Raw genomic sequence first — 25,876 nt, forward strand, 5'->3', positions numbered from 1 at the left:
ACGGTAGTTTGACTTTTAGACTGCTTCACAACCAACGTGTAATTTAAATTTTGATTCATCAGTACTGTTATACATATTTAATTTAATTTAATTTAATTTAATTTAATTTAATTTAATTTAATTTAATTTAATTTAAATTTAATTTAAACTTTGATTAATCCGTACTGTTAGATATTGGGTTTTTTTTAATTTAAATTAAATTGAAATTCAACCCATGCAAGATAAAATTTTAATATATCATTGACTTTTATAAACTTCAAAGGATGAGAACAATTTTATTTTATTCCTGCTTTTTTCTGCTTTTTTAAATACAGATAAGGTCCTTTAAGGACATATTATTTACGGTAGTTTGACTTTTACTTAGACTGCTTCACAACATGTAATTTAAACTTTGATTCATCCGTACTGTTATATATTGGGGTTTTTTTTTTATTTAAATTAAATTGAAATTCAACCCATGCAAGATAAAAATTTTAATATATCATTGACTTTTATAAACTTAAAAGGATGAGAACAATTTGATCTTATTTCTGCTTTTTTTTAAATACAGATATAACTAAAATTTTAATATATCATTGACTTTTATACACTTAAAAGGATGAGAACATTTTTATTTTATTTCTGCTTTTTTTAATACAGATAAGGTCCTTTAAGGACAAAGTATTTATGGTAGTTTGACTTTTATTTAGACTGCTTCACAACATGTAATTTAAATTTTGATTAATCAGTACTGTTATATATTGTGTTTTTATTTTATTTTATTTAACCTAAATTGAAATTCCACCCATGCAAGATTAAATTTTAATATATCATTGACGTTTATAAACTTAAAAGGATGAGAACAATTTTATTTCATTTCTGCTTATTTTAATATAGATATAATTCCTGCACTGTCACAGTTTTAATGAAGATCAATAATTATAAATTGTATTTCGGTAGTATATAAAAAAGATAATATATAGAGCAAAGGTCAAACGGTGCAATATCATTTTTTTTCTTCTTTCCCCGAAGAACGCTAGGTGGCGGTAATAAAACTACTCAAACAAAGTTTAGGGGTCAAAGGTGAAAGTTGACCCAAACCAGCAGCGCTCGCCTTACGTTAGTTAGCCGACAATGGCTAAACATCATCCTGATTTGATCTTTTGCCGAAAACAAGCCGGTGTCGGTAAGTCCTAAACTATTTTATTCCACACATAATCTAACACTGTTATTTCTGTCGCAGCCATGTGTCTTTTATTGTTGTTTAGCTCGATAAAACGTTAGCTGCTAACGCTAAGCTAACGGTTACAGCATGGATTTCATTGAATTGATGTTAGCCGCGGTGTTGAGTGTTAGCTTAAAAAAGTTTTAAAGTCCGCTACAGTTTCACAGATCATCCCTTTAGTGTAAAGTTAGTTTCACTGAAAATATGAGGAATGAATGGGTGATTTACCTTTGTCTAGCAAGGTGATATGAATTAGCTGTTAGCTGTTAGCTGTTAGCTAGCCGTGCAACACTGACTGACTGCTTTGTTTTTATTCTGCAGCTATCGGGAGACTCTGCGAGAAATGCAAGTATTCACTTCTATGATTAATATCACTATTATATCTATATACTATCAGATATTTTATTTATTTTTTATTTATACCAAACAGCAATACAATGCACAGTTACAAAGAAGAAGAAACGAGTTATAGAAAGATAAACAATGCAAAAAATAAAATAGAAGGAAATACTATTTTAAAAAATAAAATAGAAGAAAGATTAAATGGGAAAGAATGAAACAAATAAAAAATAAAATAAACAGACGCAAGATTACATGTTAAAGACATTAAATATATTTATTACATATTTTGGCAGTCTTCACAGCTTTTTTGTTTTGTAGACAGGAGAGAGTTGAAATATACTGTTCAAACTCTAACTTCACTAAAAAGATTTTTTTTTACTTGAAAACTTACATTTGTGTTTGTGGTATTTGGCAAAAAGAAAAAATACATTTATAAGAAAATATGCATCATCATCCTTCTTTTTGTGATCAAAACAGCCAAATATGACATCTTTATAATGCAAAGTGAAACCAGTGAGAATATTTGTGTTTAAAAAAAAACGAGGCCATGTCCTTCCAGAGTGTGTCTGTGAATTCACAAGACCAAAATAAATGTGAGATAGTTTCAGGGTGCAGATCACAAAAACCATATTCCACCTCAGTGTCAACTTTAAACTTATGTAACAGCACTTTCGTGGGGTAAAATCTATGTAGCAGTTTAAATTACACTTTCTTAGTTTTAATAGTTAAAATAAACTTTTGGGGTAGGGACCAAACTTTTTTCCAATCTATGTTTGGGACAAATTTACTCCAGTAGAAAATTGCAGGGGGAGTAGAGACGAGTTCGTCTTGAAACAACTGTATAAAAGTCCTTCTTTATTAAAGAGCTGACTCACCAAAATAACACCATTATTAAACCATCTATCATAGAATAAAGTCTTGTTCTTATAGACAAATTTTCCTCACCTTTGCATTTTGTTTTTTCAATCTTTATTGTCAATAATGTTGGGTACAAAGGCAGTTATTAACGTACAAACAATAAAACAAACAACAGCCAGGGGGTTTATTTAAACAAATACATTAAATAACGAGCACAAATTATACGTTTTTAAACATGTTTTTTATTTGGAGAAATGAACATTGATCACAGATATTCAACATACATCGTTTTTCTTATTTTCTTTCCTCCCCACCCATCCCCATCATGCTGTAAATACGAAAAAAATAAATTAAATAATGAAAATAAACTCGTGAGTGAGAAGCACACCTCAAATGTTATACGAAAAAAGTTACAGGCATGAAAATATATAAAAAGGTAAAAAGGGTAAAAAAAATACTGTAATATAAACTAAAATAAATGTAATCAAAATAAAAAGCAAATAAAAAATAAATCAATAAGAGAAAAAAAGTGGACATCAAGAAAGTACAAATAGGCTATTTGCCTTCTTTTAATTTTTAATCTTGTGGGAGGGCTGTAAGATTTTCAAAATAAGATAATAGGGGGCCCATGCTTCATAGAACTTTTGGGTCGACCCTCTAATGTAATACTTTATCTTTTCCAACTTAAGGAATAGAATCAGGTCACAAATTATAAGTTTTAATAGCTTTGATGTTATCTGAGTCACGATGCTTTGGAGGTAATGTTTAAATTCTCTTCAGAATGCTAAAAAAAACAACAGGGTTTTGATTGACTGAACTTTGTTTTATATATATGATGTTTTCTAAAATAATTATTAAATTTATGATCTAAAATTCTTTCTGTTTCCTGCCGCCTACATCATGAACACCAAAAAGGCACATTGCTCTACTCCAAAGAAAAGACAGAGTCAATCCTCAATTTGATAAAATCTATAACCTCTCTCCAGAAGGTGGCGGTAGAGTTACATTACCAGAAGAGGTGTATCACCGTTTCAGGCTCAGACTCACACAGAGAGCAGTTAGCACAAAAATCTTTCTTGAATTTTGACAAATAATGTTGTCAGGGTAGTTTTTATTAATCAATTTGAAAGATATTTCTCTCACTATTTTAATTATTTAATTTAATTAAGTGTTTGTTTGGGAGATTCCATATATGGATCCAGTTCAAATCATCAACCGTATTAGACCAGTACTGAGTAACAGATGGAGTTAGTAGTGATATCTGTCTGAAACAATGACCTGATGAGCTTATTATTATTTTTAATAGATTTCACTGAGAAGCATATAAGACCCACTGGTGTTAAAGTGGTCTAACAGAGGACAAACTGGTTTTCCAGTTAAATAGAGATAGGATACCAGAGGGAATGGCATCCATTAATGAACAATTATCCCTTTGGGGACAATAAAGAACCTAACTAAATTATAATGGAAAATTATTTTGGGGTAACAGGAACACCATATGTTTGAAGGAATTCAGTGTCATTTAGCAGCTTTCCATTATCATTGAGTAGCTGGGTAACTAAAATGATGTTGTTATTATTAAACGACAAATTAGGAAATAGAGATTTCACCTTTACATATGCGTTTAAGGAAACCGGCATCTGATTAGTTTTATTTTTATTTTTTTTAGTTTTCGTTGTCAATTTTTGTTTTCAAATTCAGTTAGTTTTAATGAGTTTTTAGATTGTGTTTGTAAGTTTTAATTAGTTGTTATTTTTGGGAAAATGCTTAGTTTAGTTTTTATTAGTTTTAGTTTTTTTGTAATGGGGTATAAAAAAGCCAATAAAATGTTTCCTTTATTTCCTTTGTCTGATTCATCTCAGCCCCAATAAGTTTATTAGGTCATAAAACCAGATAGATGAAATAGATTTCATATCAACTACAAATGTTAACGTATGAAAAAAGTTGACGAAGACGAAAACGAAGGACATTTTCACTATAATTTTAGTTAGTTTTGTAACCTGAAAATACAGTTTCAGATAGTTATCGTTTTTTAAAAACTTGTTTTTATTTTTATTTCAGTTAACAAAAATGTTTTTTCAGTTCTAGTTTTTGTTATTTCGTTAGTTTTGTTTCTTTAACTATAATAACGTTGGTTCCTGCTCCTTTCAGGTGATGGAAAATGTGTGATCTGTGACTCCTACGTGAGGCCTTGTACTCTGGTGCGTATCTGTGATGAGTGTAACTACGGCTCCTATCAGGGCCGCTGTGTGATCTGCGGAGGGCCCGGAGTGTCTGATGCCTACTACTGCAAAGAGTGCACCATCCAGGAGAAAGACGTGAGTCTCCTCACACTTAACACTTCATTCAATCTGTCACTGATGATTGAATGTATGTGAGACTAACAGCACTTCAATTTCAACTCAACCTCACTGTAAATAATAATCTGTCTAACTCATGGGTCTCAAACTCGCTGCCTGCGGGCCAATTGCGGCCCTCATGACGATATTTTGTGGCCCCCACCTTGATATGAAAGTTTAATGTGAGTTTTATATGAATGGCACTTTACCGTGTTGTGTGTGGAAGGTCCCTTTAATTACTTTTTTTGGTAATTTTATGTTTTTTTTCTTTAAGTAATTTAGTGTTTTTTCAGTAATTTAGTGTCTTTTTTGTCATTTTGTGTCTTTTCTTATAATTTTGTCTTTTTTAATGTGTCTTTTGTAAGTAATTTAGTGTTTTTTCAGTAATTTTGTCTTTTTTGTCATTTTGTGTCTTTTTTTTTAAAGTCATTTTGTGTTTTTTCAGTAATTTTGTGTCTTTTTGTAATTTTATGTCTTTTTAAAAGTAATTTATTGTGTTTTTTCAGTAATTTTGGTCTTTTTTAATGTGACTTTTTTGGTCATTTTGTGTCTTTTTTAAGTGATTAAGTGGTTTTTTTTCAGTCATTGTGTCTTTTTTTATAATTTTGTCTTATTTAATGTGTCTTTTTTAAGTGATTTTAGTGTTTTTTCCAGTAAGTTTGTGTGTTTTTTTTAAGTAATTTAGTGTTTTGGGCATTGTCTTGGTCCTGACTAAAATCAGGTAATTAGAGTTTGAGACCCCTGGTCTAACTTCTTTGACATGGAGATGTTATTTATCTTGCATTTTCTGTTTCCTCCACAGCGAGACGGCTGTCCTAAGATTGTGAACTTGGGCAGCTCTAAAACAGATCTGTTCTATGAAAGGAAGAAGTACGGCTTCAAGAAAAGGTGAAGACACCACGGCCACCATCCTGCTTTAGTTTTTACAGCTTTTGAAGATTGTTTTCAAACCTCAAGAACCATTTTTTGATTAATCAATAAAACTCTGTTTTATATTTACGTGTTCATTTCCCTCTGTTCTTCATGTTCAAATACAAATAATCACTAAACACTAGTCTACCATGTTGAATACCAGAATAAAACTGCTGTAAGCTTTATATTAAACTTAATATACAATCAGAAGGTGGAGACTTTCTCAACAAGGCTTTATTTGTACATACTGTATATACAAGACAAACGGTAGCCACACTCAAAATGCAAAATTTTTTTTACAAAGAAATACAAAGACGGAACCAGGAAGGTTAAAAACAACCTCTAAGTTGACAAAGTGACCTGTTCCACATAGGACGCAATCTAAAATTAACTATTACATCAGAAAGCGTTAAAAATTATACCAAAATCAGTCAGGAAGCTCATAACCAATGTCAGAATTATACTAAAAATTGAAATGTGAGAATGACACTTATTGTGCAGAATAAAAGAAAGAAAACCGGCAATATTGATGCAGGAAGTACGGTCAGATTAAGCTGAATTTACTGTTTAAAAGGATCTATATTAGTTCAAATGTTATTTCTCCTTGAATGACATTTACACATGGGAACCCCTTCCTAAAAAAAGACCATGAAATTGAATTTATTTTGATAAAGTCACTCTAGCTAGAATTGGAAGCACAGCAACAAAACAGCTTTCCCTTTTTGCCAAAATTGGACAGTTAAATATCCTGTTTGAGCCACAATTTAAATATTGGATGTTATTATTATACACAATATGCCCCCTGTAAACTGCACTGCATTGAAATGGCTTAAGAGTTTTTTTTGGGGTTCAATTTTGATAAAAGAGACGCCCCAATAGAGTTTATTATCTACTGAGGCTTCCTGGTTAGTCAAAAAAATAAATAAGTTGGCAATAGATGCCAGCTTACAAACCTCACAGAGCAGATAAAAAGTTCAAACACAAATTAAAAGTTGGAAGATAAATGCTGATAAATGTTTCCACCAACTGTTGACAATATAAATGAACATTCACCTCCAGACAAAAGGTTTTTGAACAACTAGTTTGGGATAAATTTAAGTAAATTAATTGCTTTTCATCCATCAATAAGGCACTAATTCATGTATTTTATCATCTGAGAGCCTTAACTTAACATTCTTAGGCCCTTCGGCCATATCCTTAACTTTAGTTGTTCAAAAACTCATCTTGTACTGTAGCTCCATTAGGCTGAATACTGCAGAAGCATAATGGGTTAATTTGAGGAGAATATTTTCCCCGTTTTTTTAAATTAATGGGATAATTATCAATGTATTCTGAGAAAAGTTTTCATGGAGAAAAGTTGTTTTTTACCTGTTTTTACGGGATAATAAAAAAAAAAAAAATGATTTTCTTCCCATGAAAACGTCTCAAACTTTTTTTTCCTCAAACTAAATATATAAACATAAATAATAACTAATTAATATAATTTATCATCTGACAGCCTTAACATTCTTAGCCCCTCGGCCATATCCTTAACTTTAGTTGTTCAAAAACTCATCTTGTACTGTATCTGAGTTTGTGATGCTCCATTAGGCTGAATACTGCAGAAGCATAATGGGTTAATTTGAGGAAAATATTTGCCCTGTTTTAATTAATGGGATAATTATCAATGTATTCCAAGAAAAGTTTTCATGGAGAAAAGGTTTTTTTTGCCCGAGATAATAAAAACAGGATTTTGTTCCCATGAAAACGTCTCAGAAACCTTTTTTTCCTCTCTCAAGTGAACGCATCACACTTTTGCAGACTACACAGTTACATGATGGATTGAGGGGGTGAAAGTATCTTCTAAGACTATTTACAGTACATGCATTAGTGGATTCTACACACGTCACCTCTGAAAGGTTACTGACGTCAATAGTCCACGCTAAACGACCTGCAGAGAGCCAAGCAGGCGACAAAAACAGCACAAGTAAGACAGAAGAAACAGAGTGCAGAGTTTGTGTGTGTGTCTCTGCAGCGCTGGTAAGAATACATGAAGAGAAGTGAACGTGGCTGCACACGTCACTCTTCCATCCCCTGAAGAAGCTTAAATTATTGGAAATGTCACAGTTAGGAGTATATGTGGGCAAAAAAAGGAAAAAGCCCATCTTTTCACATTGAACCTGTAACATTATATAATATAAATTTGAAAATAAAAAGGGAGTCGCAGAAAAAAAACGGCAGTAACCTGCAAATCAGTTTATTTCTACAATACCATAATAGTGACTAATAATCTAGTCTAAACTATTGCAATTGCTACACAGGTATCAATTATGTAAAAAAAAAGAAAGAAAAAAGGAAAACAAATCCCACATTTTCTCCCAAAAACAAAAAAACAAACAAATTATCTCTTTCGGCCAAAGGCATACAAAACGTGATAAAAGTACATTTCATAAAAGACCTGTACTGAAGAAGCACTTGAATATGTTCTCACTCACCACTCTCGCATCGATGGTAAATTAATTCTTAAAAATAAAACTAAAAAAAAACAAAAACATGTTGGCTCTTTACATGCTATTGCATCTCCATGGCAACACCAGTCATGCCTCCCCTTTTTTATCTGAATGTTCTAGTGCCAAAACCCCCCTTGGTTTGATTTATTTAACTCATTCAAGACAAAAAAAAAATCTATTTTTGTCTATTGGTTGTGAAGCGCTGCACTTGAAAGAGAACAAGGATGACAAAACGAGGAGGAAACATCATTCACAAGATCACATGGTTGTGTTTTTGTGCCTCATAGATTTATAGAGGCAGAACTTATGAAAAAAACACCAGTTTAGGTTTATTATACTCCTTTTCTAATAGTAATTCCTCCTCATGATAACCAGGGATAGTGTGATCCAGCTTTGGTGAAGGTTTGATTCTTCCTTCTTCATTACACACCAGTCAAACAGCAGCTTCTCAGCTGTACAGTGGGTTTATTTTTTAACCAGGACTGCTTTATTACAGCGCCCAAAATATGTTTTTTTTAACCTGACATGTGAAAACAAAGTGACTCATACTGTGCTGCCGGCCGTACGGATGTCCATTTACGCATGCGTTTGCTGTCGGTGCTTCCTTACAGCGGGCCGAATTTGGCTTCGTAGCGTTCTGATTTGTTCTTGTAGCGGCCGCACTCCTTCCGGAGCTCCCCGACCTCCGAGCGCAGCGCCGCGTTCTCCCGCTCCAGGAAAGCGGCTCGGACGGTGATCTGGTTCTCCTTTAACCGGCGGGCGTCGCGTGATCGTTTGGCCGCCACGTTGTTCTTCTTCCTTCTCTGCCAGTATTTGTCGTCCTAGAGAGGAGGAGGAGGAAGAAGAGACGATTAGAATGAGTCCCAGAAACACAACCAACACTACTGGGCTTCCTGAGATCAGTTACTGAGGTAGGCTGGTTCACTCTATGGAGTCTTAAAGGGCTGTTTGGTCCATTTTTGAATCCTTTTCATGTGTTTTTGTGTCTTTTTTTGGTCATTTTGTGTCGGTTGTTGTGTCTATTTTGGTTATTTTGTGTCTTTTTTTAGTCATTTTGTCTTTTTCTAGTCATTTTGTGTCTTTTTTTGGACATTTTGTGGGTTTTTTGGTAATTTTGTGGTTTTTTGGTCATTTTGTGCCTTTTTTGATCACTTTGTAGTGAAATTGTGTCTTTTTTTGGTAATTTTTCCTTTTTTTTGGTCAATTTGTGTCTTTTTGCGGTTATTTTTTGTCATTTTGTGGTCAATTTCCTCAATGTCCTTTTTTTTGCTTAATTTTATGTAATTTTTTGTTAATTTTGTGTCATTTTGTGTCTTTTTTTAGTCATTTTGTGTCTTTTCTGGTCATTTTTTGTCTTTTTTGAGTCCTTTAGTCCAACATAAAATGTGATTTTGAATTTTTTTTTAACTTTCAAAACACTATCATGCTCAATAAAAAAACGTAAATGTTGCAAATGTGAACAACGGTTGCAAATATAACCTATAAAAGGGGTACATCCATTTTTTGGGTCATTTTTTTTTGGTCATTCTGTCTTCTCAAATGTGTGTTTTTTGGTCATTTTGTGTCTTTTTTTAGTCCTTTTGTGTCTTTTTTAGTCCTTTAGCCCAACATAAAATGTGATTTTGAATCTTTTTTACTTTCTAAACACTATCATGCTCAATAAAAAAATGTAAATGTTGCAAATGTGAACAAAGGTGTCAAATATAACATAAGAGGGTTCCATCCAGTTCTATAATTTTAAACTAAATCTATTTGAGTTTGTCTCCAGTTTTACTTGGTATATCATCATCAAACTGAAACTGGCCTCATGGAGTTTACAGCCAGAACTTTAGAGGTAAATTTACAGTAGGGCTCCACGCTGCTTTGTTTTCTAGTCTGGATGTGATGAAGAAATCATGATTTGGAGCTTTTGGAGACTCCAGAGGGTTAAACAGCCTGATTTATCTAATAGCAAACACATTAACCCAAATCTGACCCCAGACTGGTGAGTAATATGGAGCAGAGCCAGGCTCCTCTGTGCTGTAAACAAACCCAGTGTTCTCTGGAGAACAGGGAGGAAGGAAGCAATCAGGCTGAAGATAGTCGCTCTGCTGAGTCACTGTGACATGGCCTTATTTCTACTGAGTCTACTCTACTCCATCCACTTTCATTGACAAGTTGGCTGATGAAACTGCAAGCCAATAAAACGGTTACATTCCATTTCATGAAGGAAATATTTAGCGTTGATATCACAACTACATTTTTTTCTTTGTGGTTGGTAAACAATTCCTATTCTAACACTGTTACGGTTTGTACATTTAAAAAATGTAATTTTGACTTTAAGACTACAAGTTCTTATCTGTAGCTTTTAAGCAGCCTTTACACACAAAAACTGAACGGGATGAGACAATCACTGAGAAAATTGGCATTTACACTGACAAATGGCCGAAGTTTTATTTTTTATTATTCTAATAATTTTGTAACTTCAATGCCATAGAATAAGAGATGCTTTTTCAGTTTTAGAGCCTATACTGACAGTGTTGCCCTTTGGGAAAGTGTTTCTGCAGTTTCACTTCTTTATTTTTATAATGAAGACAATTTAGCAAAGTTGCCCGGAGGCAAATGTTCCCTCAGTCTCCAGCAAGAGGATTATGTCTCTTTTTGACACTTTCTCTCTACTGCCTGTTCAAAATAAATTGAAATAAATGGATTCTTATGCAATTGGGTTTTTTCCTACAATACTGAACTTTTTTGACTCTTAACCCTTTGATGCACAACATGGTCTAAAGTGTTTATATTCTATATCTTTGCAATGAATTAATCATCATTCAGTATTGCAGGTTTTTCCTCAAATAACTTGTTTTTGATCATCATACATCCTCATTTTTTTGTTTTCATTTCTTACTTTATGAATAAAACCCCTTTTTTTCCCAACACTACGCTTCTAATGCACAAGGTTATTTTTGACCCATGTTGTGCATTAGAAGGTGTTTATATGTTGTCACCAATTTAAAACATGACAAAGAAGACACAAATATTAACTATCCTATTTTGCTAAATTGTTTTTTTCCTATGGAAATTATTATTTGGTGGCTCTAAAATGTCTCAAATGTTAAAATATGTTTTTTTCTCGAATGTAATCTGGTGGTTCTAAAAACTATTTTAAAGTTAAACCTTAAAAAATAAGACAAACATAGTTACACATAAATACTCAAATTGTTAATTTAGTGCATCACTTTTTGTATCACTACGCTTCTAATGCACAAGGTCATTTTTTACCCTATTTTTCTTCAAGTATGAAAGGAAAAAATGGATATAATGATTGAAAAAAAAAGATATTCAAACACACAGCCAGCATGAAATAACATGGGAAATGAATGTGGGTCATTTTTTACCCATGTCGTGCATTAGAAGGTGTTTATATGTTGTGCATCAAAGGGTTAAACATGGTTATGAACCATGACCATGGTTCAGTGAATGTAGGAGCAGATTAGACCCTTTCCAATTAATTTCAAAACAGATGCCTTACACTGGGAGAAGTGGGACACAATTTTTTTTGTATTACGGTGTAATCATACTATAAATTCATATTACAGGTTAAAATAAGCACCCAAACCATTTGGTTCTCCCAACATACTGCTGTACAGTTGTCTAAGGAAATAAAGCCAACAAGACAGTTTGTTTGACAAAAACAAACAGTGAAACAAACTGCCTGTCTGTTGTGTTTCAGCAGCTCCCCTGGTCTCTCTCCCAGCTTACCTTCTGTTCCTCGGGCACGTACACCTTCTTGGCCTTCTTGATCATGGGCTGTGGCTTCAGCTCGTCGTCAGTGAACTTGTGTTTGCGAGGGTCAAACAGCTCGCCTCCAGGCACGCTAGACAGGACCAGGTCAGTGGGGTCCGGCTCGTAGTTCACATCGATGTCCAGCTCCTCTGGGTCCTCGGGCTCCGGGGTCTCTCTGTCTGTTTCAGTGGTCACCTCTGGGCACACAGAAGAGGAGCATTGAATTATTAGACAGCTGCAGATTAAACTGATGGTCAGTGACATCATCAGCACCATGAAAGCATGCATCAGGGTTTTTTACACTTGAGCAGTGGTCAGATTCAAGCATTTTTAAAGGACTTTTAGGTCAATTTTCAAGCTTTTCCAGTTGTAAATTGCATGTTTTAGATGAGTACTTACATACTAAAAAGGGGGAAATTTCACTTAAACTTACCAACAGTGATGGTTTTACACTTTTAGGAGGAACGGTCTTCATTTCAGATAGGCTACTCATTATTTTTTACATTGAACATGTGATTATCTATAGTCTATAAGATGGATATAGTCAGATTGCAAGAGAAACACTAAGAATTTCAAGCATCTGCTTTTTTGCCTCCCTATATATTATTATATATTATTATAATACTATGTTTTTTGTTTTGTTTTAGTTAGTTCTAATGTACCCTTTAAAAAACGAAAATGTGGAAAACAGCTGTGGAATAAGTTATGTCTTGTACTGATGCTTATGAATGCTAATTTCCAATAAAAAAAAAATATATAAAAAAAAAATAATAATAATAATAATAATAATAATATCAAGCATTTACAAGCACTTTATCCATTATCCAAGCAATTTTTAAACCTTGAAAATACAACATTTCAATTCAAGCATTTTCAAGGATTTCAAGCACCCGTACGAACCCTGATGCATTTAAAAATTAAAAATAAATATATATTTTCAATAAGGGGAATCTTTGAGCCATATCACACACACACTATCTAACACGTACCAATTGCTGATAAACTCTACTATCTTTGCTATGCAGCTGCACCAGCATCTAACGTGATGTGAAAACCAGCTGCAAATATTTTTTTTAGGTTAAGCGGCAACATGCAAACATCTCACATAATCTGATTTTCTGCCTTTTTAAACACATTATCAGAAAAAAAAGTTTAGTGAAGCCCTGCAGTCTACTCACCTGTAGTAACATCACAAATATCGGAGTCTCCTTTGGTGATGATCACCACTTCCTCCACACACTTGTCCAGGTCCTGGATGGGTAGCAGGGTCAGTGGGGACATCCTTGCTGTCTTGACAACCTTCTGTGCAGAGGACGTCGCCTTTATCTCCGTCTTTGCTACTAGGCTGTCCTTAACGTTGTCCCCAACAGGCAGGTCGGGGATCCCATTCTCCATGAGAAACTCCTCCAGGTCCATGTACTCCAGGTGGAAGTTTTCCCCATCATAAGGAATGGTTTTGTCCCAGATAGCCGGGGTCAGGGCGGCTGAAGGGCCCATATCGCTCACTCCTACGCCCAGGTCAACGTCATCACCCAAACCCAGCTTCTCCTTTTCGGTGTCTGAAACACACAGAGAAGATTTACATTTAAAGAGATGGTTAACACATTTGACATGATCCCGAAATCAGTTTTGTGTGTAACAAAATGGAGGTCAACAGGAAATCTGCTCAGGTAAGGCACAATTGAGACCTCCCTCTAAAGAAACTCCATCCAAAAAGGACCCTTAGGCATCAAACCCAACCAACCAGTTTTTCTTGGATCTTTTGTCAGTAAAGAGAACAGTTGTTAGGGTGGGAAAAACAATGATACGTGTCCTCAAAGAGACACAAACATGTCCATCACATGTATTTTTCTATTGCTATGTTGAAAAACCTGCAGTAGAACTGTATTACAGCAATATTTATATAATGTATCACTTTAAATCCTGATCCTTGGATGTGGGAGCAAAGTTGGAGCATACCATAAACAATGTTTTACTAACATGAAGTATACAAAATGTAGACCATTTAATGTGCAATATATACCATTATTGAGATATGAATTTATGAAATGGTTAGCTGGGGTTTGTTATTCTGTCTGGATATCAGTTTTGCACTGTTGTTCACATACAAAGTCAGATATTTGGTGTCATTCATTAAAAACCTTTCTACATTTTTCTCTTTTTTTAAACTGTACATGTACTACAAACGCTCAATGGACTTCCAATAAGACTAGTGTATAATATATGAGTAATATAAACTGCTAGAAAGTGTTTGCTAGTATAGGATGGACCTCAGATTCTTTAATCAATGCAAGTTTTTTGACCAAGTTTGTGACTGTTTATGAATTCTTCTAAGCCAGGCATGTCCAAACTATTCCACAAAGGGCCGTGTGGCTGCAGGTTTTCATCCCAACCAAGCAGCAGCACACCAGACTTGACTCAGTTAATCAACTGATCTCAGTCTTCAGACAGTTGATTGGTCAAACTGTGTGCTTTTGCTTGGTTGAAATGAAAACCTGCAGCCACACGGCCCTTTGTGGAATAGTTTGGACATGCCTGTTCTAAGCCCATTGTCACTGTGAAAACGGAGACATAAAATAGCTCAGACATACATTTAAGCAAGGGACTGAGCAATATACACACACACACTATATTAACAAGCCATCAGTGTCGTCATTTCCTGGTTTTAAAGACTTAAATTACACTTAAAGTGGCATTCTTAACTTACCAGCTTTGCATTTACCCACTTTTATCATAATATCCACATTACTTATCAACGTGTGTTGTTTTTGTTAAAGCACCAAGAGTCAAACCTAAATTATTATTGCACGCATTTGGTCAAAAGTATGATAATTTGTATTTGTAATTTGTAAGTGTGCCGAGTACCTGGCCGGCAGAAGTCGCCATTTTGACCGCATCAAATGCTTTTCCAAGTGTTTCCACGGTGCTTATGAAAGCTTCGCTGGTTGACACAGGAGACGAGGGCTGTGTGTGTGTGTGTGTATGTGTGTGTGTGTGTGTGTGTGTGTGTGTGTGTGTGTGTGTGTGTGTGTGTTGTGCTCAACATAAAGTGTGATGTAGCTCCACGTTTATATCACTGCACATAATGTTAAAACGCACTGAGGAAACATTGTTGAGACAACTTTTACCCTGACCGGTTTTACACGTTTTCGGCTTAACTAGTGTTTACCTGCATCTTCGGCCCCTCCCCCCCCTCCGTCCATTTACTGCACTTACCGTCGTCTCCTTCCAGTATATTCGGCGGCGGCATTGCCATTATCTTCTTCAAAACCACCGGGAATGAAGCGGGGGCCCCGGCGGCCGTCCCCACGGTGATGATAATGGGCTCTACTTCTGACATTTTCCTCCTTGTTGGTACCGTTCCGGTTTTAAACTGAAGCTCGCTCGGTTTAACCGCCGCTACAGGCGTTCTTCAATGTTCTTAAATACACAGAGTCGAAATTAAAATATAACCTTAAGCGCCAGAGCACCGTAAACACCGCTCTCTGCTGTCCCACTTCGACGAAATTAGGTCGACCGGGAGGTTTTGGTGTTGGGAACAAACTGTGCCTCTCCCGGAAAACATGTCCCGCCCACCCCTTGTGCTGATTGGCGGAGCAGGCTGAATATTAATTAGGTGATTTAAAGGAGGGCGGGGCTTCCAGTCAGGCGCCAATAGGATTGGTTCCAGCGCTGCTAGCTGATATCTCATTGGTTGACAGAGTTATATATGATCCACCGCATATATAAACAGAAAACGTGTCACGGGGTTAAAACGTTGCCACGATTAAAAGGACATACAGCCTGGGCCGGATCCAATATATAAGCCCTGTAGGGTTTAGTTCAGTGTTTTTTTTGTTTTTTTTAACAACGATATATAGAATACGCAAAGAAAAACACCGGCTTTACATCTGTCAATGTAATTTAATTCAATGAAAGTCAACTAATGTATCTGCCGTGCACCTCAAATTCACAAGTATATGTTAAAAAGCTTGTCCTCACTGTTATCTAGCCACTGCAACATCTGCAGCAAAACCTTGCAAAAAAAAAAAAAAATGCATACAACTTTGTCAACATTGTATGTTGCCGCACAGCCGCTCACATGGAAAAACATGTGCAGCTGCAGCCCTTACATATGTGTAGGCGCTGTCCAATGAAACTGCAGCTCGTCCACCATAGGGATGGGGGGTGGGGGTGGGGTACCTTGAGGTTAAGCGGGTGAATTGCTAGGCTCAGCAGCCAATGCATATAAAAGAGGGCGACCTCTCATCACATATCGTCACTCTGTTAAAATAATCGCCTAACTCATTTTTTCAAGTTTTGCAGGAAACGCAAAAAACTTCACCAAAAGTGTCACATATGACAATTATTGATCATTTCACTCAAAAAGGATGTAAAAAAGGATGGCTATTGGCATAGTAATAACACTGTGTGTAAATGATGTAACTTAAGAGAAATAAACGACTTAGGCAATTTTTTGAACATGCCTTTGTGACTTAAGCAAGATATGGTAACACTTTATTTTGAAGGTGTCTACATAAGAGTCACACAAGCCTGTCAGAAACATGACATGACAAGTATCATGAGCATTAATGACATGTATATGTATCTGTGTGTGTGTGTATAGATATAAGTATGTATATATATATATATATTTATTTACTTATTTTTTCATTTATTTATTTTGTGGTTATAAAGCCCCCCCCCCCTTTTTTCCCCCCAGTTATTTATTTATTTTTATTTATTTTATTTATTTATTTATTTTTTAATCATAATTATTGCTATCATTATTGTTAATATTTTTTTTTGTGTGTGTGCCTTCTTGTTCTATGTTGTTCACCGTTTGTAAATTAACAAAATGTGCAATAAACATATATTTTAAAAAAAAATCATGAGCATTAATGTTATTTCAAAGTGTCATTAATGTTCATGACACATCCCATGTCATGTTTATGACACACTCATGTCACTCTTATGTAGACACCTTCAAAATAAAGTGTTACCATATCTTGCTTAAGTCACAAAGGCATGTTCAAAAAATTGCCTAAGTCACATTTTATTTTGACTTAGGCATAATAAATCTGCCTAAGTCACACACTTGACATAGGCCATTATCTTAAAGGGGTAAAATCACATAATCTGATCATCTGAGGATGTAGATGATTTTACCATAGGTGGCAATGAGGAGATGATTTAGGCAAAAAAACAAAACAATTTTGACAAAAAATGACTTGGGCAATTATTTTAACAGTGTGACGATATACGAGTACCCTCACCCTTCTGGACCCCAACTGAGTCGATTTGATGCATCCAATTTTCATTTATTTTACAAGGTTTTTTAATGAGCACACTCGGCATCCTGTGTTTATTTATGTATTGCTATTGTTAGTATAATTGTTAATGTTTCTGTTTCTCTGCTCTCTTGTCTCCCTTTATATTATTATAATACTATGTACTTTATTGTATTGTATTTATTTCTGTTTTGTCTTTTTTTGTGGCTCTTCGTTCTAATGTACCGTTTAAAAAACAAAAATGTGGAAAACAGCTGTGGAATAACTTATGTCTTGTATTGATGCTTATGAATGCTTTCCAATTAAAAAAATTAATAAAAAAAATTTAAAAAAAAGTGGGTGAATTGCTGCAGCTGGGGAGACAACCCAAGGCCAAGGAGGCTGATATTGCTACCATATCATGTTTCAGCGACAAAGAAACTGCTTGATTGCAATATTTTGTGTGGTACATGTTGATGTGTTAAATGTGCTCATAGATACATATGAAATACAAGGTAAACTCCACACCACTTTTTCAGTAATGAAAGAAAAGAAAACAGGATGCAGGTGACATGCACCTGATCATCAAAACATGGTTCTGATGCAATTACATCCTGTTTTCTATGACAAATGAATACATGTAAATGCCTGCTGCAAGGGTTATCCTCCATATAATTGTGTTTATCTTTGAATAATGCATTTACTGGTCGTTTGTTTTAACATCAGCATGATAAATAGAAGCTCCGCAAGCCATGGTGCTCCCTGTCTGGCCTCGGGTTTTACTGGTGGTGGGAGGGGACGTTTGTCCAATGTTGCTTCTAGCTGCCTCAAGGATCTGTTTTTGGCACAACATTTAGAGGTGAAATAAGCTTCAAGGGCAGTGAGCACGCACACGAGTTCAGTGAAGGTTGTTGTGTTTGAACTGAACATCACCTACTGATATACAGAGGTGGAAGAAGTGTTCAGATTCCTTACTTAAGTAAAAGTACCAATACCACACTGTGAAATGACTCCACTACAAGTAAAACTCCTGATTTTAAACTTACTTTAGTAAAAGTACAAAAGTATCAGCATCAAAATGTACTTAAAGTATCAAAAGTAAAAGTACTCGTTTTGCAGAATGACCCCACTCAGATTGTTAAATATATTCTCAATATATGACTCAATGATTATTATTGATGCATTTATATAAGCAGCATTTTATTTTCTCAAGGTAGGGCTCATTTTAACTATTTAATATACTTTTATGAGGTCTAATTTAGAAAACGTCCCTTTAAACCGATCATGTTTTTCATGTTAAATCCCGATCTGAAAAGTAACTATAGCTGCTGGCTAAATGTAGTGGAGTAAAAAGTACAATATTTGCCTCTAAATGTAGTAGAGTAGAAGTATAAAGTTACATAAAATGGAAATACTCAAGTAAAGTACAAATACCTCAAAATTTTACTTAAGTACAGTACTTGAGTAAATGTACTTAGTCACATTCCACCACTGCTGATATACAACACAGCTTTAAACTGATGACACAAAATACTGTAGAAATATTATCCTCATTTTAAGTAAAAATGTCCCAGTGTTGCAGAATTACAACAATTTTGGTTATCCCCAAAAAACCTCAAATTTTTTAATTTTTTTTGGTTCAACCACATTAACATGATCATTGGGTCCTATTGTTTGTAATCACAATGCAATTGGACCCAACATTTGTTGTAAGGCCCGCCCTCAGGTCAAGAAGTCACACAACCTCCCATTTTTTTTTTTCGAGCAACATCCCTTAGTTCTGTAGTTGTTCAGACAATGACTGGACATAAGCCCAATGTTGCAATATTACAACATTTCCATAAAAACTTACGAAAACACTCAATTTTCACCCCCAAAGGCCCCCTACAACAACATCTGAATGGTTGAAAAACCTTTTTTTTTTTTTTTTTTTTGCGTTTTTCTATATTTGGGTTTGACAGGGTTAAGACTTGATCTTTCACTATTTTCTTCTCCTTTATAACCATTAAACTACCTGTTGCTGTTTCATCATAAACCATGATGTACATAGAATATTTTAAAGGTGCTGTGCAGAGACTACAAAACCACTTCTTTGACATACACACATGCTGTATGTGAGTGGAAAGACAAACATCATCTAAAACAGAATGTTTTCAAAACTCAAACACACATAAAACCTCAGACAAACAAAGTTAAATTAAGGTCATAGGTCATGTAAAACCCAAGATATGATTTTTTGATAGTACAGAAATATTTTAGCGTTGGTGTAGCCCTGTGTAATTTCACACATAGTTTGTTTTGAAGAGTTGCAGCTAACAAGGAAAAAAAAGCCTATAAATATACATGTTTTATGGGACTTTTTGTGTGTATATATATTTATTACCTTTTTATATGTTCATATTTGTATCCTATGTTTACATTTTCAAGTTCCAAAACAGTTCATTGAGCATATTTGTGGTTTTTATTGTAAATAGTATAATTTTCAACTCTGATTTCATCATTTTTGGGCTCAATATGTTGATAAAATAGGTTAAAGTGAGACAATAACTGTCAGATCATATTGGTGAAGAAAAAATTAATACCAAATATGGGTATAGTAAACATTTTTTATGTGGTACATGAAGGGCAAAATCAAAAGTATTCAAAAACGGACAAAATAGGCTCAGACCCCAAAAGGGTTAACCATCACACATTTAGTGGTTGAAAGGTTAAAATTTGACACAGGGTCAGAGGTGTGATAATATAATATGACACTTATAGTCAGGGTATATATTCCATGTGAAGTGGCTAACTGATGGAGGGATGAATGGACACAGCAGTGACTGTTTTGGCTCAAACTAATTCAATCTTTTTGCAATGTAATTCCCCTCTGCAAATAAAATCCAAAATCCAAAAGTGAATGGATTTCTGTGCAACAGGCTTTATCAGCATGACTTTGCAGGTTTGGTCCAGAATGACTGAGCTGAAAGTGGGCAGGATGTTTATTTCATAAATAGAACTCAGGAAGTCTGCAGCACACTTGAACTCTCTGTGCTCTGCATGGTGTTGCTCATGTTGCATCAGTCATTTAGGCCTAAAGTCACCTGAGGCTGTTATAAACACTGTCATAGTGATATTAGAAGCTATGGGGCATTGGTATAAGTCAGGGGTAGGCAACCTGAGGCTCTGGAGCCACATGTGGCCCTTCAGGCCGTCTGCAGGGCCGCCCTGTGGCTGTGACTAAACAATTATATTAAATTAAACGGCTATTTCTTTACATTTTAGTATTTTCATTTATCAATGGTGTAGGCAACTTAAATGCTGCAGGGGGCCACAATTTTTCATGTTCACTACCACAGGGCCACATATAGGACCGTGCACATAACCAGATATGATGAAACTGCAATTTTAAATATGTTTACAGTGCAGTAACTTAACATATTTCATGCTCAAATGCATGTATAACAGTATAAATAGGAATACAAAAGGTTTGAAGCAAATAAAAAATAACCACTTACTGTGATTTCTTTTTTTTTTTCAGTGCAAGAACAGCAGAGCAACATTAATTGCAAGAAGCTATTTTGTGCATTTTTACACAGCACTTTTAAGATTTCATGTTTTTGGTCATTTTGTGTCTTTTTTTGTTCATTTTGTGTCTTTTTTGTGTCTTTGTTGTTCATTTTGTGTTATTTTTTGTTCCCTTTGTGTCTTTTTTTGTTCATTTTGTGTCTTTTTTGTGTCTTTTTTGTTAATTTTGTGTCTTTTTTTTGTTCATTTTGTGTCTTTTTTTTGTTCATTTTGTGTCTTTTTTTTGTTCATTTTGTGTCTATTTGTTTACAGTGCAGTAACTTAACATATTTCATGCTCAAATGCATGTATAACAGTATATATAGGAATACAAAAGGTTTGAAGCAAATGAAAAATAACCACTTACTGTGATTTCTTTTTTTTTTCAGTGCAAGAACAGCAGACCAACATTAATTGCAAGAAGTAATTTTGTGCATTTTTACATTGCACTTTTGTACTGAGGGCCACTTCAAGTGAGGGTGCGGGCCGTATGGGGCCCCCGGGCCTCCAGTTGCCCATCCCTGATCTAGATAATAATTTCCCTGCCGCATAAACTTATAATAAATAAACTTATATTTGTAGTTACTGCAATTTTTATATCATATAATTAATAAAATAAAGCAAAATTGAAACCTAAAAAACAGACATCAAGGAGTTCATTTTTAGTTATAACTCAATTTCCACCATAAATGTAGTTCCTGCAGTTAGACTCTGTGGGGCAGTGTAGTCAGCTGTTGTAAAATGAATGTAAACCACAGCTACACATGGATTATCACTTAATGAACACACACAGTTAATATAATCAACAATTCAGATGGGAACAGCTGTTGAGCTCAGGCCAGAATTATGCATAAAACAATGTGTGGCTCATGTCCATGTGACCTGTACTCTGCCACAGGTGCCTCAGTCAGCAGCACCGTCTAAAAATAAAGAAGGCATGACTTTGAAGCCCGCGTAGCAAATTCTTAGCAAGTGCACATTGAGGCTCCTGGAGCAGGCACATGCACAGATCAATATGAAATATGAAATATACCCTGTGCTGCTCACTTGTACACTGTTTCAGCAAGAACCAGGCAGTATGACAATGGAAGATACCTAGGGGTCATGACCCCGTGACTCCAACTCAGACTCCGTAACTACTAGAATTAATGCAACATCTTGCCCAAGTACTTCATTATTATGATTTTTTTTAATAGCAAATTTAAGACTTATCTTTTTAATTTGGCTTCTACTTGAACCATTTTTTTGAGATTTTTCTGCTCATGCGTGTTAGTGTTATAACATCTTCTTTTATTTATTTGCTACTTATTATATATATATAATAATAAGTAGCATATAATATTATTATTTATTTTATTTATTAGTATATATATATGATCATGCTCTACTTCTCAATTGTTTATTCATTGTTTTTATCTTTTTTATCTAGCTTTTTCTTTCAACTTTTTTTTATTATTATTTACTTTTATTTTTGTTTTATCTTACCTTACTTTATTTTTTATTTATTTAATCCAATTAATTTCTAACCTACATCCAGTGTTATTGCTTGTTTCTATGTTTTGTTATTATTATTACTACTACTACTACTTTCTCCTTTTTTTGTGTAAAGCACTTTGTGTTGCATTTCTCTTGTATGAAAAGTGCGATACAAATAATGTCTGATTGATTGATTTATTGATTATCTCATTATCTGTTAGATATTCGCATGTGGAAGATAATGTATTAATGGCCGGTTCATCAATATTTCACATTTTTTTGTTCTGTAGGGTTCTCTAGGAGCTCCTTTAACCAAACAGACTTTGGCTTTTGAGAGTCTGGATACAAAAATCCCAATAAATCTCAACTGTGTTCATATCTCTGACAAACTACCACAGAAATGGATCAAATTGAAGCAGCTGAGTAAAGAAACATGAGTTCAGATTTATACATTAAGGAAAGAAAGATACACAAAGTCTAAGCAATAAAAACCCAAAGACCTGATAATTATAGTAAAAATGTGTTCTAATAAGTGACTCTTTATATAATAATCACGTTCATTTTGTTGCAAAGTATAGCAATGAAACTATGATCTTTTTTAGTACAAATTTGATCTTGATCCAAACTTTTGGCCTGTAGTGTAACTTGATAAAAAAATTGCAACATCAGCACCCTCAGTGTAGTAATATTACCTCGACTCTAATCTAATCCATGGAAATGATCCAGAGAATGCAAACAGAGCCATCTAGTGATTTAATAATGAAACTACAACACACACTGATAGATTCAAACAGGTGACAGACAGATCCACACACACTGGCTTCTATCAGCCACATCAAACACAACAACTATAATGGTTTTCTTTCCTGATCTCATTAACACAGGCCAGTGACAGGATGTGTTTAGGAAGATTACATTAGTGTGTTTCAACTCCCGGCCCAGATGGCTTCTGATCACTAGAGTCAGTTGGTGTTAAGGCACATGTGGAGCATTTGTTTCACAAAGATTAAATAGGATGGAGAAGTCCTGCTGAGAGAAAATGTTGGTTTGACAGCATAGACCATGGGTCTCAAACTCGCGGTCCGCGGGCCAATTGCGGCCCTCGTGACGATATTTTGTGGCCCCCACCTTGATATGAAAGTTTAATGTGAGTTTTATATGAATGGCACTTTACCGTGTTGTGTGTGGAAGGTCCCTTTATTGCTTTTTTTTGGTAATTTTGTGCCTTTTTTGGTAATTTTGTGTCTTTTTTAAATCATTTTGAGTATTCTTTGGGTCATTTTGTGCCAGAGGTCTCAAACTCAAATTACCTGGGGGCCACTGGAGGCAGTATCAAAATGACCAAAAAAAAAGACACAAAATGACTGAAAAAACACTAAATTACTTTTTTTTTTTTTTAAAAGACACAAAATGACAAAAAAATACACAAAATTAGTTTAAAAAAGACACAAAATGACACAAAAAAGACACAAAATGACCAAAAAAAGACACAAAATGACTGAAAAAACACTAAATTACTTTTTTTTTTTAAAAGACACAAAATGACAAAAAAATACACAAAATTAGTTTAAAAAAGACACAAAATGACACAAAAAAGACACAAAATGACCAAAAAAAGACACAAAATGACCAAAAAAGGACACAAATTGACAGGAAAAAAACTAAATTACTTAAAAAGACACAAGATGACCAAAAACAGACACAGAATTACAAAAAAGACGAAATTATTTTTTTTAAAAGACACAAAATGACACAAAAAATACACAAAATTACTAAAAAAAAAGACACAAAATGGCCCAAAAAAGTAATTAAAGGGACCTTCCACACACAACAGGGTAAAGTGCCATTCATATAAAACTCACATTAAACTTTCATATCAAGGTGGGGGCCACAAAATATCATCACGAGGGCCACAATTGGCTCCTATTTAATCTTTGTGAAACAAATGCTACACATGTGCCTCAACACCAACTGAATCTAGTGATCAGAAGCCATCTGGACCAGGAGTTGAAACACACTAATGTAATCTTCCTAAACACGTCCTGTCACTGGCCTGTGTTCATGAGATAAGGAAAGAAAACCATTATAGTTGTTGTGTTTGATGTGGCTGATAGAAGCCAGTGTGTGTGGATCTGTCTGTCACCTGTTTTAATCTATCAGTGTGTGTGTTGTAGTTTCATTATTAAATCACTAGATGGCTCTGTTTGCATTTCCATGGATTAGATTAGAGTCAAGGTAATATTACTACACTGAGGGGTGCTGATGTTGCAATTTCTTTTAATCAAGTTACACTACAGGCCAAAAGTTTGGAAGCAAGATCAAATTTGTACAAAAAAAGATCATAGTTTCATTGGTATACTTTGCAACAAAATTAACTTGATTATTATATAAAGAGTCACTTATTAGAACACATTTTTACTATAATTATCAGGTCTTTGGGTTTTTATTGCTTAGACTTTGTGTATCCTTCTTTCCTTAATGTATAAATCTGAACTATAGTTTCTTTACTAAGCTGCTTCAGTTTGATCCATTTCTGTGGTAGTTTGTCAGAGATATGAACACAGTTGAGAATTATTGGGATTTTTGTATCCAAACTCTCAAAAGCCAAAGAGCTAAAGCAAATAATGCAAACTGTGATTTGTTTATTTTATAAACTTTTGCACTGAAGTTGTGACTCTTCCAAATCTTCTCAACCCTAAAACTAAGCCCTTCTTTTCTTTTGTCAACATTTATTCAGCAATGGTCTCCTAACATCAATGTATACCTAAAGGTAAACTGAGGAAAATGATTAAATTAACTAAAGGTTAAGTCTGATCATGCAGTAAACACATCCAAAAATCCAAAGAATCCATACTGGTTTTTTAAGAAAGCCATTGTGAACAGAAACTAAGTTGCTTCCAAACTTTTGGCCTGTAGTGTAAATGCAATTTCATTGCATTTTGACATTGTTTCTCTTAATTGACATTTCTTATCCACTAAGTATTTCAGAGAAAAAAAACAGAGCTAATTAGGGCGGATTTTTGCAGCTTCTATTAGATTCTTTAACTGGGTTTGGCGGTCTAAACAACACATGGTCGAGCAGGCAGAGGTTTATCTCACTCAGCTAGAACAGCCACAGATGTGTTGTAATCACTCATTCATTCGATTATTTTACTGATCTGTTGCATTGTTAGGCTACAGGAGTTGCACTGCTATACTTAACAGGCACTGTTTGAGGGGAATTTATTTTTGAATGAATCCCGCAAACATTTGGGTACAAAGAAAAGCAAAAAAACAAACAGACCTCTGCAGTCCAACAGCTGACTCAGAACCCCATCAAATCCAGTTCAGCTGACAGGGCTTACGCAACAAGTACGCAGATATTTCAGAAGTGTGTTAAACACATCAGTCCTTTTCTTTGCATGAAATCTAACAAGTTTAAGTCACTTTGCTGCATGTAACTTGAATTAAAACGCCAACAAAACACAGTTGAATGTTTGATTTGACAGCTACTTACCATTGACGTCAAAGTTTGGGAGAGTGAACGGGTGCTCAAGAAGAGCCCTGAAAATCTCCGGGATCTCTGTAGTCATGGTTGTTTTCCTTCAATTTACAGTTAAGTCGACGATTATTGCAAAACTGATTAAAAGCAATATGACAATAAAAAGCAAACCGAGGTTAAGCTCACGAGCCTAGCAGCTCCCCATGCAAGTAGGAGTA

General features: G+C 34.7%; 2 protein-coding genes across 3 annotated transcripts; one reads left to right on the forward strand and one right to left on the reverse strand.

The window, feature by feature from the left end:
• Positions 1-995: 995 nt before the first annotated feature.
• Positions 996-5,738, forward strand: phf5a (PHD finger protein 5A). Its single transcript, XM_059324217.1, has 4 exons — positions 996-1,165; positions 1,526-1,549; positions 4,556-4,722; positions 5,546-5,738. Exons 1-4 carry the CDS (start codon positions 1,114-1,116, stop codon positions 5,633-5,635), a joined length of 333 nt encoding a protein of 110 aa, XP_059180200.1. The 5' UTR covers positions 996-1,113; the 3' UTR covers positions 5,636-5,738.
• Positions 5,739-5,871: 133 nt separating this feature from the next.
• tefa (TEF transcription factor, PAR bZIP family member a) lies at positions 5,872-25,876 on the reverse strand. 2 transcript variants are annotated; one of them, XM_059324216.1, is made up of 4 exons: positions 25,674-25,876; positions 13,085-13,465; positions 11,883-12,103; positions 5,872-8,965 (listed from the first exon to the last, which is right to left on the reverse strand). In XM_059324216.1, exons 1-4 carry the CDS (start codon positions 25,747-25,749, stop codon positions 8,750-8,752), a joined length of 894 nt encoding a protein of 297 aa, XP_059180199.1. In that variant the 5' UTR covers positions 25,750-25,876; the 3' UTR covers positions 5,872-8,749. The 2 variants fall into 2 exon arrangements, with proteins under 2 accessions (XP_059180199.1, XP_059180198.1); XM_059324215.1 differs by lacking the exon at positions 25,674-25,876 and adding an exon at positions 15,123-15,721.

This window comes from Centropristis striata, chromosome 21, assembly GCF_030273125.1.
Source record: "Centropristis striata isolate RG_2023a ecotype Rhode Island chromosome 21, C.striata_1.0, whole genome shotgun sequence".
NCBI classification, from domain to species: Eukaryota; Metazoa; Chordata; class Actinopteri; order Perciformes; family Serranidae; genus Centropristis; species Centropristis striata.

Bases quoted from the DNA above. Each gene is read 5' to 3' on its own strand.
- phf5a (XM_059324217.1), top strand. From the start codon at position 1,114: ATGGCTAAACATCATCCTGATTTGATCTTTTGCCGAAAACAAGCCGGT. The intron at 1,166-1,525 runs GTAAGTCCTAAA...TTTATTCTGCAG, and splicing joins CCGAAAACAAGCCGGTGTCG to CTATCGGGAGACTCTGCGAG. The intron at 4,723-5,545 runs GTGAGTCTCCTC...TTTCCTCCACAG, and splicing joins GCACCATCCAGGAGAAAGAC to CGAGACGGCTGTCCTAAGAT.
- tefa (XM_059324215.1), bottom strand. From the start codon at position 15,246: ATGTCAGAAGTAGAGCCCATTATCATCACCGTGGGGACGGCCGCCGGG. The intron at 12,104-13,084 runs GTGAGTAGACTG...CTGTGTGCCCAG, and splicing joins TATTTGTGATGTTACTACAG to AGGTGACCACTGAAACAGAC. The intron at 8,966-11,882 runs GTAAGCTGGGAG...CCTCCTCTCTAG, and splicing joins ACGTGCCCGAGGAACAGAAG to GACGACAAATACTGGCAGAG.